At 52.1% G+C, this 14,901-nt stretch overlaps 1 protein-coding gene and 1 long non-coding RNA gene across 14 annotated transcripts in view; one reads left to right on the forward strand and one right to left on the reverse strand.

Annotated features, from left to right (window-relative positions):
• Positions 1–14,901, reverse strand: part of CBFA2T3 (CBFA2/RUNX1 partner transcriptional co-repressor 3) — a 110,587-nt gene that overhangs the window by 66,315 nt on the left and 29,371 nt on the right. Inside the window, exons 1-2 of one of the 13 annotated variants that reach the window (XM_048816868.2) lie at positions 10,773–10,791; positions 1,898–2,006 (exon numbers count right to left, since the gene is read on the reverse strand). The exons of 2 other annotated variants lie outside the window; for them this stretch is intronic. In XM_048816868.2, the coding sequence (XP_048672825.1) occupies positions 1,898–1,991 (94 nt within the window). In that variant the 5' untranslated portion in view covers positions 1,992–2,006; positions 10,773–10,791. Of the gene's footprint in view, positions 1–1,897; positions 2,007–5,703; positions 7,218–10,772; positions 10,879–14,901 lie in introns of those variants that run through there. 10 more of the 13 variants (XM_048816870.2, XM_048816866.2, XM_048816873.2 and 7 more) reach the window with 10 other exon arrangements.
• The window catches only part of LOC125620761 (uncharacterized), a 78,070-nt gene continuing 76,133 nt past the window's right edge, over positions 12,965–14,901 (forward strand). The window contains exons 1-2 of the long non-coding RNA XR_012664612.1: positions 12,965–13,155; positions 13,532–13,635. This is a non-coding gene — a long non-coding RNA (uncharacterized LOC125620761). The remainder of the gene's footprint in view (positions 13,156–13,531; positions 13,636–14,901) is intronic.

Raw genomic sequence — 14,901 nt, forward strand, 5'->3', positions numbered from 1 at the left:
TTCGCAGCAGTTGCTTGCTGCAAACTGCAAACGCACTCGTCTGAAAACACACCGCTGGTTTTTAGCTCATCAGAGCAATTAGACGGAGACAAAATTCTCATTTATCATGTCTGATAAACACTGAAATGTGACAACAGTCTAATGCGCGTGTTGCTGGTTTCCCCCAATAGCCATGTTTTGTGCTGGCTGGAACGCTGGTGATGGCCCGTCACGCTGGACTGGAATCCCAACTGCAAACATTACAGCATTTCTCACAGTCGCAGCCTGTCCACTTCCAGAACGGCTGTTTCCTGTCCTATTAGGCAGCCCTTTATTCTCTGTCTAGTTCACTAACGATCCATTGACCTCCATCAAATAATGCAATAACTTACATTCATGGAGCCCCTTTCATCCCAAAGGGTCTCACGGCACTTTACAAACACACGGACGCTGGAATGTGCTTCACACGCCACAGGGTGGAACGCAGCAGCTGTTTAACAGGGCACAGCAATGTTCTACAATGGTTTAGGACAGGAAGTGGAGAAGATGCTATATCCACGTGAAGAAACAGAGTACTTGTGGCACCTTAGAGACTAACAAGGGGAACTTGGGAAGGCTGAACATCATTACCAGAGCCAATTCACCCCGGCCTTGTGTAGCCATTTACACTAGTGCAATCTGGCAATAATGGTGCAGGAATGGTGAATGGGACCCCTGGAATGTGACTAGGACAGATAACAGGACAGTTGAAACACCACCGCATCTTTAACGAGGGCCTGTGCTTAAGATCTACATTTAATGGCCTCTTCCTCCCAAAGGATTCGACAGCTCTCCCTTAATGCTACTTCTGTGGCCCTGGCTCCACACGGTCTGAGAGAGAAGAGTGCCATCTACCAACACCCTGACTCCACTTCCTTCAGCACCCTGGATCTTCCTCTGACGTTTCCCATCCGTGAACTGACTAGGTCAGGGCACGGCTACACTGGCAACGTCCCGCGGCAGCGCGTTGAAGTGCGCGTGTGGTCGCCGGGAGAGAGCTCTCCTGGTGCTCCACCTCCACGAGGGGATTAGCTTAGAGCACGGCGCTTTACCGCGCTGTAACTTGCTCCGCTCGGGGGGGGGTGTTTTTTCACACCCCTGAGCGAGAAAGTTGCAGCGCTGTAAAGCGCCGATGTAGCCACAGCTTTAGCGTGGGAGAGCTGCTGTGATCACAGCCACAGTCGTGTCCTCCGGTCCCTGTTTCCCCCTTAGGAATGCGTTGCCATTGGCTCTCAGAGGGTACCGGGTCGGCTTTGTTTAGCTTTTCATAACCTCTGATACACTGTAAGCTCATCGGCCGCGCTGGACAAAAAGGAGATTTGTGTTGCTCATCACCCACTCCTCCGCTTCGGGGTCTTTCCACACCACTTTGGAACATTTTTACCACCTTCTTCCTGGTTGCCAATACCACTACCTCAGGGCCCCTTTCCTTTAAGGTGGTGGGAGGCTTCCCTGATCTGAGAGCTCCTTCCCACCGGGTCTCTCTGTCCAGTGACTGGCATCCCCATGCATCTCAGTCTGCCCAGGTGCAAACGGGGGACAAAGACCCAAAACACAAGAAGTAAAAGAAGAGCAGGAATCTTAAAATGATGTGCAATGAATGTCTTGCTTGTTCCATTTTTCTGTAAACTCAGTTTCACAAGCATGAGTTTTTAAATTACTTGCCTCAAAATATCAAAACACAAGAGCCCCAGAGATCAGTGTGTGTGAATACAGGTCTGGAGTGAGGCCCCCCTTTTGTAATAAAGGGCAGCAAAGGGGGGTTCTGTACCTAACCCCACCGATAGCATGGTCTCCCTAGAACAGCCTTACCCCAGTTAGAAGGAGGGGAAAGAGTGCTAAAAATGCCACTAACCACAGGTAGAGAGTAAAACCTTACCTGCTGGAGGGGACATGGGCTGAGTCTGACTGGAAGCAGTGGACAGAAAAACCCTTCTCTGTACAGCAAAATTCATCTTTGTTTTCCTTCCCATTGACTCTCTGGCTCACTGTAAAGTCCCACAAATCAAAACAAAAGCAAAACTCTAACTTCTATTTTTATGTGAAGGGAAATACATTTCAAATCAAAGAGGACTTTCCTTATTTGTGTCTCAAGAGGTAAAACTCAACCCGTCCCCAACTGACCCCCCATAAGTCATTTCCCAGCATAGCAAACCAATAGAGTATAAGTCATAAAAATGATGTATAACTTTTTTTTAAAAAACCCCGAGTTTCCATTCCCACATGTCAAGTTTCAGAAAACATCTCTCCAACTGGTACTACTCGGAGAGCTGCAGCACTGACTTCCACACACTTCCTATCCAAGATCACTGCTTCAGTTTGTTGCTGGGGGAGTTAGAGTGGTCTAGTGGCTAGAGCAAAGGACTGGGAATCAGGACTTTTCTATTCCATCCTTAGGTTCTGCCTGTGGTTTGGAAAAGTCACCGAACTTCTTTGTCTCTTAATCATCTCCATTGTAAACAGAAATATTGACGTCTGCCTCACGGGGGGGTTTGAGAACTAATGTTTGCAAAGTGCTTTGAGATCCTCGGATAAAAGAACAAAGGATTATTATTCCCCTTTAATTAAAGGCAGAATTGTTCTTGGACAGGCACTGGGAGAGTATAACAGAGGGAGCATGCATAGATGTTCCTTCTAAACGAAAGGCAGACTAAACCATTGCTCAACTTAACGGACACCGTCAACTCACATCTGACCAGAAATTAAAATGTTGTAAAAACAAGCTTTTTGTGAAAACCTAAGATCAGTAGAAAAGTTTCATTAGCTTAAAAAAGCAGAAAAAACAACAACAAAAAGAGTTCTTTCTAATCAAATGGGCATGACCCTGCAGTATTTGAAAGGGAAATACTATAACAAGAACCTAAAGATGAAACTGACTCTAAAGAGAAATGAAATTGACCTCACTGATTTTCATTGCCCAAGATGAGAGTAAAGTAAAATGTAAAAAAGAGCAAAGGACAATTTGGCTGTATAAAATTCTTTCCCTTTTCAGAATGTAAGGACATAAGGAAACGATCTTTACAGGCATTGGTTGTCAAGCTGACAGCGATCCCTTTAACACATCTCTAGTCATTTCAGTGGCTATCCAGCACCACAATCCATTGTTGAAATAAAAACACACATATACTTGGTTGCAAGCTTAGATTGGGAAGGACACAACATGCAGTGCTGAATGATTTGGCACAGTGCACTTAGCCCTCCTCAATAAACCAGTGGGACTGAACTAAGGAAATGGGGCCTTGGCTTGTCATGTTAAAAATTGATTTGGATTCCTGGATATTGGGGGGAATATTTTGACTTGCTGTTTTTCCTTGGGCCACAACTGCTGCATCAGAACCAAATGTGTCATTAAGACACACTGGACAGACTGCTGAGCAGGAAGACTGGATACTCCAGAAGACAGATCTTTAATGAAATTCTGCAAGACAGGGGCACTGAATGGAAAACACGGGACAGAATCTTACACTGGTTAATTACTATTATGGTCAGAAGCATGTTAAGGCAAATTTAGATAGCTGGATTCCTCCTAAGCAGCCCTTGTTTTAAAACCTACATCAAATTGTTTTGTGGCCTATATACATGTATCTCAATTAGCCCTAGGTTTCTTCCTTATGACTCAGAAAGTCTCCTGAGAAGAATTATGCATCTCCTCACCACTAAGTCTAAATCAATCAATCAGCCACTCTGAAAGTCTGATGTGGAGCTGATGGCTTCTTATGCCTCTGAGCTGGCTCACTGCTCTTGCAGCCACTCGTGCAGGGAGGAAAATGACTTCTTCCAGTCGTGCAGAAAGGGAAAATTTGTGAAGCAAAAATGGGAGAGATTTGCTGCAGGTGGGCACAAAACGAGGCCACCTCCCTGTGGAACTGGTGGCCGCGTCAGATTATGGAGCATTCAGACACCAGCACAGTCCCCTCATTGCAGACACCCCAGGGCTTCAGGAAAGCATCCACACAGGACACTAAGGAAAGAACATGGACCTGCGCTCTCAGCCCAGGACTGGCTTCTGTTCCAGGGCAGAAGAAAAGGGCAATACCAAACCCTACAGTCCTTCCTCAGGCACAATTTCTCCAGACATCAGTTGGAGACTTGCCTGAGTGAGGACTGCAGCATCAGGCCCCAAAGAAGCCACTGTTCTTCGATGGTCACGGACTGACACTTTCCAGAGTGTCTGCTGATATTAGGTACCTCCATGGGAGGGGGGGGGGAGGGGAAGGGAGCTGTGGACTCCTTCCAGGGAGCTGATTCTCAGAAAGTGCCCAGCAGCCCCCCCCTCCCCCTTTCTGGAAACCAGGCTCTTGAACAGTTTCTAGAACTGGGCACCCCACATTTGGGCACCAGGCTCCCAGGCCTGAAGTAACATTCCCAGCCGGAGCAAAGAGCAGAAGAGCTCCATTTAAAGGGAAATGCTTCTCTCCTTTCTCTCTCTCCGCTGCGCTGTATGTCTGGTGGCCCTGCTGGATAGCTGTCTGTCCCCACATGTGGCGCTCAGAGGAACCTTGGCAATTTAGACTGTAAGATCTTCAGGCCAGGGGTTGTGGCTTTGCCCTGTTTGTACAGCACCCGGCACAAGGGGGGTGGGCCCTGCCTGGGGCTTTGGGGCACTGCCCTAAAATAAAGATTGACTGCTGCTGGGAGTAATAAAGGTTCCCCCGGGCATGACCACCTTAAACGCTGTCTCAGGTACTGCCCTGAACCAAGTGCTTGGTGGGGACACTGACTTCACAGCTTGGTCCTGTGGACAAAGGCATCTCACCCCAGCTTTGCTATACATGATGCATCCCACTGCAAGCCTCCTAGGAACCACGGTGCAGATCACTGGGCAGCACAGACCTGGCTCTTGGCAGCCTGGCAGGGGTCCCCCCTCCCAAAAAAGTTCTCTCACTGGCCCTGGCTCCTTGTGGGCCCCGGCCCCCTGGCTCCACGGAAGAAACACTTGCTCTCCCCAGCTTTCCTGCCTGCGTTTTAAATTCCCAGCTAGATCCTCGGGTACCGCGCGCGTCTCTCCCCGCACGCTGGCCAGGTAATCACCAGCTCCCGCTGAGTGTCCCGCTGCCGGGCAGAGAGCACGGGGCACCGGGCGAGGAGAACCCCATGGGTTTGGGACAGGCGCCCACGAGCTCCGGGCCAGCTGGAGCGGGAATCAAGCCAGCTGCGTGTCCGTGGAGCGCCTCTGTCTGTCCGCAAGCAAGGCCAGCTCCCAGCCCCTTCACCGGCTGTATCCCCCTCCATCCCCCGCCGCCACAGGCATCCGCCAGCCGGGATCTGAGCCCTGCACCTTCCCACCCGCCACGCGGGGACGGGGACACAGGCAAGAGCCTTCCTGCTTTCCCCTAATTGCCTAATGAGCCCAAGCCTCTGTCGGGGGCGGGATCCCGCCGCACACGCAGCCCTAGAAGGATCGCTCCCTGCCTTTGTCTGCAAGGGAGGGTAAGGCCCCCATTTGCGGCTCAGCCGGACTGGACCGTGTCTGCCTGGAAGGAAAGTTTAAAGAGCCTGCGTCCCCCGCCCCTGCCCCCGCAGCCCCTCCTGCAGGAGCCCGCACCTGGAGGGCAAGACAACCCACGGGAGCCGCCGGGGAGCGCTCCCACGGCCCGGGGAGGGCTGGCAGCCAGGGCTGCCCCCGCACGCCAGTCCCAGGGCACTTCCACGCGCGCGGTCCCCGTGGGGAGGAGAGGGACTTACTGGCCGGAGGTCGGGAAGGAGCCGTGAGGTAATTTCGCACGCCCGGGAGACAGCCGGGGTCCAGGGGCGGCGGGTCCGCGGCTCGGCTCTCTAGCAAAACCCAAAGGGAGTTAATCCAAGCGGGCTGCGGCGTCTGGCAGGGGGCTGCGCCCTTGTTCCCATGCCCCGGGCACCTGCCGGAGCCGTCCTGAGGGGCCGGGCGCGCCCCACTGCCGGGCGCGCTGCGCTCCGCGCCGGGCGCTCTCCTCCCCGGGGTAGCGCGGTCCTCAGGCTCTGCGCCCCTTCTGCGCGCTGCCCCGGCGCAGTCCGGCCGCCGCTGGCCCCGCGGCTCTTCACCAGCCGAGCCAGGAGAGGGGAAAGGAAGCGCCGGGCGCTGCGCTGCGCGGGGCCCGGGTTCTTTGGTACGTGGCGGTGGCGGCGCCGGCCGCCGTCCCCCCGGGGCGCGCTTCACCTCCTGCCCGCCGGCTGCCCGGGCAGACCCCCCGCTCTCGCCTGGTTTCGCATTTTCTCTCGGGCCCCTTCACGCCCGTCGGGGCTCATCCCTCCGGCGGGGGGCCATGGGGCGAGGGGGAGAGGAGACCTCACGGCCAGGGAGCCCCAGGGCGCACGGGGGGGCTGCTCTTTGCGGCGATCTTCTCCGCCCTTCTTGTTCAGCCCCTTGGCTCGCCGGCTCCGTCTCTCTCCAGCCCGGGGGACTCTGCTAGCGCCGCCGCCTCCTCCGCTCGCCGCTGCCCAGGGCCATCTGGGGCGGGCTCCGCCGGGCAATCTCCCTCGGACAACTTCTGCGAGCTGTCAGGCTGCCCAGCCGCCGCCTCCTGCTCCTCCTCCCGCGGCGCCAGGCGCTCCGCAGCCGGCTCTCGGTGCCCTTCTGCCCGCCACCTCCCCTTCGGGCAGCTCTCTGCAAACTCCGTGCCCCGAAAGCGCCGGCTGGGGGTGCGGGAGCGGGTCTGCCAAGCCCGGATGCGCCTTGCCCGGCGGCAGCCCCCGGCGATCTCCGAGGGGTTCCGGCTGCCGGGGGGGGGGGGTCTTCACGCGTGCCCCCTTCGTTCCCCGGGGCGCCTGGAGGCGCGAGGCGATTCCAGCCCCGCCAAAGCTGCCGGTCCGGTGTGTGCACAGGGGAAGCCCCCGGCGGGGTCCTTTAGTGCCTGGCCAGCCCCCAGCAGCCTGCCGGCTCCCGGGTCCTGCAAGGCAGAGCGGCTTGTACTTCCCGGTGCATCTCGCCTCCGCTGCTCCCTCTTCACAAAGCCCCCTTTTTGCAGGCTCTTGGCTAACTCCAGGGTCCGGTGCGCTGCACCCTCCCCCTCCCGCCGCGAGCCCAGCAGCGGTCGGCCGGCTCAGCGAGGGCTTCCTCCTGATGGTGTCCAATCGCCAGCAGCCCCCGCCGCTCCGCTCCCTGCCTCTCCTCCCGTCTGATTGAGCTCACACGCCGCGGCTTCTCACTTTGATGCAGCGCCCGGCCGCCTATGCCTGATGAACCGGGTGGGCTGGCTGCACCTCTCAGCCTCGCCCTGCAGGGGGCGCTCCACTACTGCTGCAATCCCGGCCGGCTTCGCAGCCCATGTCACTGTGCGCACAGCCCGATTGCTGCGTTTCTTCTGGGTGGGTTTTTCTCTCGCCCCCTCTTTGGGGAAGGGCTGAGCCGGGGGTTGCAGTGTGGAAAATGCAAATCGAATTGAATACGTTCTAGGAGAAGCAAAGCGGACCCACCATTCAGATGCACAGAGTGCAAGAATCAGCTGCCCCTGCCATCTTGCAGGGGCCCAGTGCAGGGGACTCTGTGTGTGTGTTAACATGCTCCACACCTCTCTGTTTCCTTTCTCTCTCTTTTATATTTTCCCTTTGTCTGTGGGTCTCTGTGATTCCAGTCTTCCTTCTTCTGGGCTTGCTCTGGTTTGAGTTCTTCTAACTTTATTCCTGAAAGAGGCAGCTCACCCCTTTTTGCTGCTGCCCTGATTACAAGAGGGCAGGGCCTGAAACTTTTTAAAAGCAGAGATCAGATGGTTCAGCTGCAAAATCTCTCAGCACAGAAAACTTTTTAAATGCCCCCCGCCTTGCAGCTTGAATAGCGCGCGCGCACACGAAGAGAATCAGTGGAAAGCTTCCCTCCTGTTTTGAGCAGGGGGTTGGACTAGATACCTCCTGAGGTCCCTTCCGACCCTGATAGTCTATGATTCTCCCCACACACCAGTTCTGCTACAGAGTTATTGTTCCCTTAGTGCAAGGGCCAGTAGAAAAAGGAACAGCTGTTCATTTATTTCTATTAGAAATAAGCCAGGACTCCTGTGTAACTGTTGGGCTTGTCAGGTGGCTTGCCTGTGTGCATTGTTGTGGAGCATTTGACACATGCATGGATTATTTGTATTTTGTTTTTTAATGTAATAATTTCCCAAGACCTCCTTTCTGAAGCCTCTTTAGCAGGATCCATGTCATGACACAGCAGCCCCTTCTGGAGAGGACCTGTCAAGGCAGCCATGAAGAAATGATGTTGACCAGCGTGACTTGTCCCCAAGAAAACAATGGGACTTTCATTCAGGCTTCCCACTCTGACCCAATTCAGCCTTAGAACAGAAGTGCCACCTCTCCAATGTCACTCATTTAGACCCAATTTTACTCCCATATGACATTTTACTTCCATCTGATAGTACTACGGAAAGGGATCTGGGGGCCGTAGGGGATCACAAGCGAAATATGAGTCAACAGCGTAACACTGCTGCAGAAAAAAAGCAAACATCTTTCTGGGCTGTATTAGCAGGAGTGTTGTAAGCAAGACAAGAGAAGTAATTCTTCCGCTCTACTCAGGCCTCAACTGCAGTACTGTGTCCAGTTCTGGGCGCCACTTTTCAGGAAAGATGTGGACAATTTGAAGAAAGTCCAGAGAAGAGCCACAAGAATGAATAAAGGTCAAGAAAACATGACCCATAAGGGAACATTGAAAAAACTGGGTTTGTTTAGTCTGGAGAAGAGAAGACTGGGAGGGGACATGAGAGCAGTTTTCAAGTACATAAGGAGGAGGGAGAAAAATTATTCTCCTTAATCTCTGAGGACAGGACAAGAAGCAATGGGCTTAAATTGCGGCAAGGGAGGTTTAGGTTGGACATTAGGAAAAACTCCCTGTCAGGGTGGTTAAGCACAGGCATAAATTGCCTAGGGAGGTTTTGGAGTCTCCATCATTGGGGATTTTTAAGAGCAGGTTCGACAAACACCTGTCACGGATGGTCTAGATAATCCTTACTCCTGCCATGAGTGCAGGGGACCGGACTAGGTGACCTCTTGAGATCCTATGAGTCTATGATTCTAGACCCAATTTTACCTCCATCACCTACGTTTCCTCCACTCTGCAACAGACTGGACTTTATTTCCCTTTTTTATTGTCAGTTAGTTACATCAGAAGAGGTGAATCATGCACATTTATTGCTGGAGACACCAGCTCCACATCTGGACAAGCTTCTGTTGATATTTTTGGGTGTGTCCCTTGGCTTAAGCCTGGGTTGCCTCTTTGAGGGTTAATCCTGTTCCCACTGCAGTCAGTAGGAGTTCTAGTGTTTGGCCGGCAGAGTGGTGTGGGGCAAAATGTAATCAATGTGATTTCACCATGTGAGACGATTAGGTCAAATTGTTACCTCAGGGTATCCGGAACAAGACTCCTCACTGCCAAATGATTCCTTATTACAATGAGGTTGATAACTCTCTCCCCTTCCCCAGGAACTAACCAAAGGCCGAGCTACTGCCTTCTGCCACTGTTGTGTCCCTGCCGATGTTCATCTTGCAATGGCCAAGTTTGAACAGCTCCTGGGCACCATAATTCAGACAGCCCAAGGCCTAGACAGTTACTAGTTAGGTTCTCATCAGAGTTACTTGCTACGGGATGCAAACCGGTTCTGTTGATCTGTACCAAAGCTTAAGTGCAAGCCAGGGCCCCGGAGAAGGAGACTGGTGGGTGCTGTGCTTGGCTCACCATGGTGAACGTTCCTATGACAATGAGATGTATGTATGCAGCCGGGTCGGTCTCAGGACATTAGTGAGACAAGGTGGATGGGGTAATATCTTCTACTGGACTAACTTCTCTCTCCCCACCAGAAGTTGGTCCAAAAAGAGAGATTCCCTCTCCCACCTGGTCTCTCCAGAGAGATGCTTGTCAGGTTCAAACCCCAGAGCTGGGTTCAGGCTGCAGAGTTTGGGGGCAGAGGCTCAGGCCTGGCTTTGATGGACTGTGACTTGTGTTTGGAAACAAAGGGCTCGAGCCCACCAACCCTTCAGTGCACTAAGCTCATGGGGACCCTGCAGGGCTGGTCCCACAGCCTTTAATTCTGAGCTTGAAAGGAGATGTAATTTCCGAGCTCTGTGTCTCGGAGGGTGGGGTGTCCTTTCCTCTAGCTCCACCAGCCACAGAGCAGCCACAGAGTCCCTCCCCAGCAGCTACTGCAGCCAGTTGTGTGGCCCTAGTCCTGCCCTCCGAGGCGAGGGGGAAGGACTGCAGAATTCACGTGGTGGTGGATTCCCAGGTCCCCAACCCCTCTGGGCTTCGCCCTTACCCTGCATGAAGCATCCCCATTGACCACTCGCAGGGAGTCCAGGAAGCTGGGTTCAGCTCTCCAAGCCCTGTCTCCTGGCCAGCAGGCCCCCTGCAGCTGCAGAGGAGGGTGGAGAAGGGTTTGCCCCAAAGAAACAAATTTTTCAAAAAGCAAAGGCTGACATGAGCATAGGAAAAATGCACCCACGCACACCTGCCTTTGCACTCACAAACAGGGCTTGGTGCCTGCAGAGCCTCCTTTGCATAGACAGACACCCAGCTGGCACATGCAAATACGTGGGGTGTGGAGGTTATGTGAACACGGATTCCCCTTGCACAATTCAGACTCCGCCACCCTCCTGAACACATGTCCCTAAACATTCTGGTCTAGTACTAGATAGCAATATTTTCCTTCCGAATGGCAGCGTTAGAAACTAGTTTAGGTGGCCTCCTCCCATCATCTCTTGTGTTTGGCCTCCATTGTGGAGTCAGCAAAGGCCTTATGCTGAAAATTCTTTCTCGTGGAACTAGTCCCGTTGATTTTGCTTGGCCTACTCACGTGAGTAAGCGTGTGCAGGATTGGGGCCCCTTGTGTCCGAACGGTCTGTTGTACCAGCATGGTGAATTATCCCTTTTCACCCGTTCCAAAAGAGGGACCTGGCGCGAGTGAAGGTTGTCATCTCCTCCCCTGCAGAGACATGACATTTTACCAGCACGTCGGCACTGAAAAGGCAGAAGGAAAGCTTTTGTCTGAAGAGCTAAGCAAAGCCCACGTTGTTCAGCCTAGGGAGCGTTGATAGGGAACTCTGTGCATGACCTGAATGTCTGGCTGTATAGGTGATGGCTTAAGACTGATATGACATTTATCCTCACAAGTGAGGAGACAGATAACTTATTCATGATGGTGCCACTCTTGAGTTATCCGGTGTTTACTTGCCAGTGGAGATATCATTTCAGATCCAGCCTCAGCCACCATCATATATTTATTTCTGCTAACATGGGGATCCTCTTGCTCTGCCAGGAGAATTATAATGTATATAGTAGAAACATTAACTTTGACCATACACTTTAGTCAAAAGGGCCATCGATTAAATTGTTCCCAGCCGGATTTCAACCCGTCAAATAGTTAACAGCATCACTGTGAGCCAGATTTTGCTCCGGACAGGTGAACAGAAGCAGCTACCTTATTAAGTGTTTCCATTTGTGTTGACTAAAACAGGGTCCTTTTGCAAATCAGGGTGATACAAACAGCAGATTAATCAGTTTCTAATTAAATGATGGCAGCGTGCATGTTTAATTAAATAGACTGTTTAAACAATTCTTTATCATGGCACTGGAGACCAGCAGAGCATCCCATGGCATGACCTTGAGATGGTGCGAGACAAGCCTATCCCATTCAGGTGCCTGTGGACGTCCCTCGGGGACATCCTGCCAGGAGGAGTTAAGGATTTGGTTGGTTGGTTTAGTTTGTGTTTAGGTGATGGCTGCTGTCAAATCAGCTTTTACATTTTGTCATTGGGGCCTCACCGGATCATAGAAACCAGAGAGGGAAGAGACTTATTGGGTTGATCCTGCAACCCCACCTAGGTCATTATTCAGGCCCATTATGTCCAGATGTGCTCACGGATGTACGTACACAGCCTCTGCCGACTGCAGCGAGAGTCACATGTATGCATGAGAGCTGGGTGAGGAGGCAGAGCCTGCCCTGAATTACGCACCATGTAGCCCAACTGAATTCTTACCCAGGGCAGAAAATGAGCCACATTCTCTATTGGGAGCTAATATTCTCTGCACAAGGGGCCGTTCTGCGTTGTTTGCAGGCCCAAGACTCCCAGTGGGGTCGATGGAAAGTTGAGGTCTGAAAGGCATACAGAATTGGGCCCGGATTACTGATTTATACAAGCTCCTCCCGTGATAACCCTCTTCTTTCCCTTTGTTTCACAGCAGCTCCAAAGTCCAGCACCAACCTGGGTTTGGGTTTTGATCATTGTGCCAGCAGGGTTTGGCTCCCAGCCTGAGAACCTGCAGGGAACTTTTGGACAGAGGAGAGTTTTGTGGTCAAGCTGCAGAATGGGAACTCTGACCAAGCCTGCAGCAGCACTGGGGCCAGGAGATATAAGCCTTTACCCCTGCGAGGAGTCCCAGCTAAGCTGTTTGCATCAGTAAGGTCTATTCACATAAGAGTCTGCCGGATCAGGCCTCTCCTCTGTGGCCCTGTGTCAGTATGAGAGAGACCGCAAGAGCGTATCTGCTACCAGAAAATGGCTTGGCTGATCGATCGTTATCCAAACACGCATGCATCATGCTGCATAGACAGCTAGTTATTGACAGAGCCAGCCAGCTACAATGAGTCATGTCAAGTGCAAGGATAAGCCCTTGGGAGGTGCCGCTCCGCTATCACCAGCCTAGCTTTGTCTCCACCTGCGGCTTTGCTCCAGCCACAATCTGTGTGGCAACTGGGACAAGCTGTAGTTTGTTGGGTTTTTTTACTAGCCAGCAATAAAATCTAACCCATATTGGTTGATGAGAAGATGATGTGTTTCCCCCGGGTGTAAGTTTGGGTGGCAGGGTCTGTTTCATTTCTAGTCAGTGCCCAGGGACTGTAATTTCAGTCTATTGAAGTCATAATTTACTACTGTGAAAATAAACATTTGTGTTAGCTTGTTTTATTCTGTGGGCTTCGTATGAATGTTAATAATTCACAACCTGCATGCTTCTACATGGGGCTGCACAGCCTGGCTGATTGCACAAACCCTCTGCTAGCACACAGCATGCTTCCCCCGTGTTCCTTTTGCATGGGTCTCACACACAACAGATACCTTGGTATGTTTCCCCCAGGGGTTCTATCGCTCAAGACAGATAGGAGATGATGAGAGAAGTGCCACTTAGCGCTAAGCCACGGATAACGAGGAAATCAGTAGGAAGGCGGCTGTGAGATAAAGGTAATATTTTATGTAAAGATGATGGAGTTTAAAATCTGGGCATTTTGGAAAGCTTCCTGCTTCAGAGCGTCCTGGTGCTTGTTTGTTTGCTGTATTTGCAATAAAAATTAAAGGAGATTTTCCCCATCAAGGTCAAATCCAGCCAGCAAGCTCCTCCGTTAGGATTTAATTCTCCACCTAGATCCAAAATGGGGATGTCACCTTCAGTGCCATGCTTGGGTAGCTGTAATCCCTGCCCATGCAGAGAGAACCAGATATTCGGAGTCTAGATCTGCCCTGCTGCCTTCAGAGGAGAAGTTTGCCCATATGACTAAGAGGGCAGTTTGCTTCACAGCATACTGCACAGGTGACCCACTCACAGATATTTTTCTTGCAGGTGATTCCATCAGCAAGGCCATTTTCAAGGGTCCCAGGGCAGAGGAGCACCCCCATGAGAACGTGTGGCTCACCAGGCCAGAGGGGACAGCCTGTGCTTTGAAGGTGAGATTCTTCAGAGGTCCTGTCTGAGGCTTTAAACAGGCTCCTAGGTCATAACAAAGGGGGGTTGAGACCAGGCCTGAGAGTTAGGACACCTGGGTTCTACTTGAATCTCTAGCATAGATTTCAAGGCAAGTCACTGCCCCACTCTGTGCCTCAGTTTCTCAATCTATGAATTGGGGTACCTATGCCACAGGGGCATTGCAAGGCTAAGCTTATCATCTTCAGAGGGAACCTACTGTAGAAAGGCAAACTGTTATTGACCAAAGGGGTGAGATTAACAAATTGGTCAACAACTACCACTTAAAGACGCATTCATGGCACACTCAGCAAAACATTGTTCAGAGGCAATTCAGTCTAAACTTCTCCATCACCCTCTTCTCCCTGGGATGTGATCATACATAACATTGTTCTATTTAGCTCTGTATCATCAGTGGAGACATTTGCATCAGCGACCATAGTAATGGGTGTTCTAGAAATCTAGATCGAGAGGGGTGTGTGGGGCTGGATGGATAGAAAATTGGCTCTTGGTATTTTCCCCATTCAATGTCAGAGTCCTGTTTGTGACATGAGACTAGTCTCTGCAGCAGCCTATTGGGACTGTACAAACAGTGAGCAGAAGAGGTGGGAGCAGGTGGGCTGCTGAGCGGCATGGGTTCTGTTTTCCTACCGGTGTCCTTAATAAAAAGGAAGGCAGGAGAACACGCCTGGGACAGAGGCAATGGGGCAGCAGGATTGTCACTAAATAGTTCAGTGTTTTTCTCCATGAGGCCCAAGCTGCTCTTGCAGAGAAAGGAAAGTGAATGCTAAGTGTAGTGGATCCACTCGCAGGGCGATCCGGGGGTGACGGGGGCGTGGAGGATTGGCCGGGGGCGGAGGGGGGGGAGAACACAGCCCGAGGCAGTGGAGAAAGGGTACAGCTGAGAGAGAGAGAGAGACTCTTATGGGAGGGAGAAAAGAACAGGCCCAAAGTGAAGCCCCAAGCAGAGCTCCTGTGGAATCTGAGGGCTAAAGGTCCTTTCCTATGAAACAGGACATGGTCTCATCTCTGCCAATGACCCTTCATGCCTCCCACCCCCAAACCAGGACACACCTGGACTGTCAGGGACACAGACCACGGGCTTTCCTTTGCTACCAGGCCCCCTCTGCCCTAGAGAATGCAAAGGGGCAGTGGGGGCGGGGATTTGAGTAATAGCTTTTGTTGGACCAGCTTCTGCTGGGGAGAGAGACAAGCTTTTGAGCTCACACAGAGCTCTTCTTCCGCTCTGG

This window comes from Caretta caretta, chromosome 12 (genome assembly GCF_965140235.1).
Source record: "Caretta caretta isolate rCarCar2 chromosome 12, rCarCar1.hap1, whole genome shotgun sequence".
Lineage (NCBI taxonomy): Eukaryota > Metazoa > Chordata > Testudines > Cheloniidae > Caretta > Caretta caretta.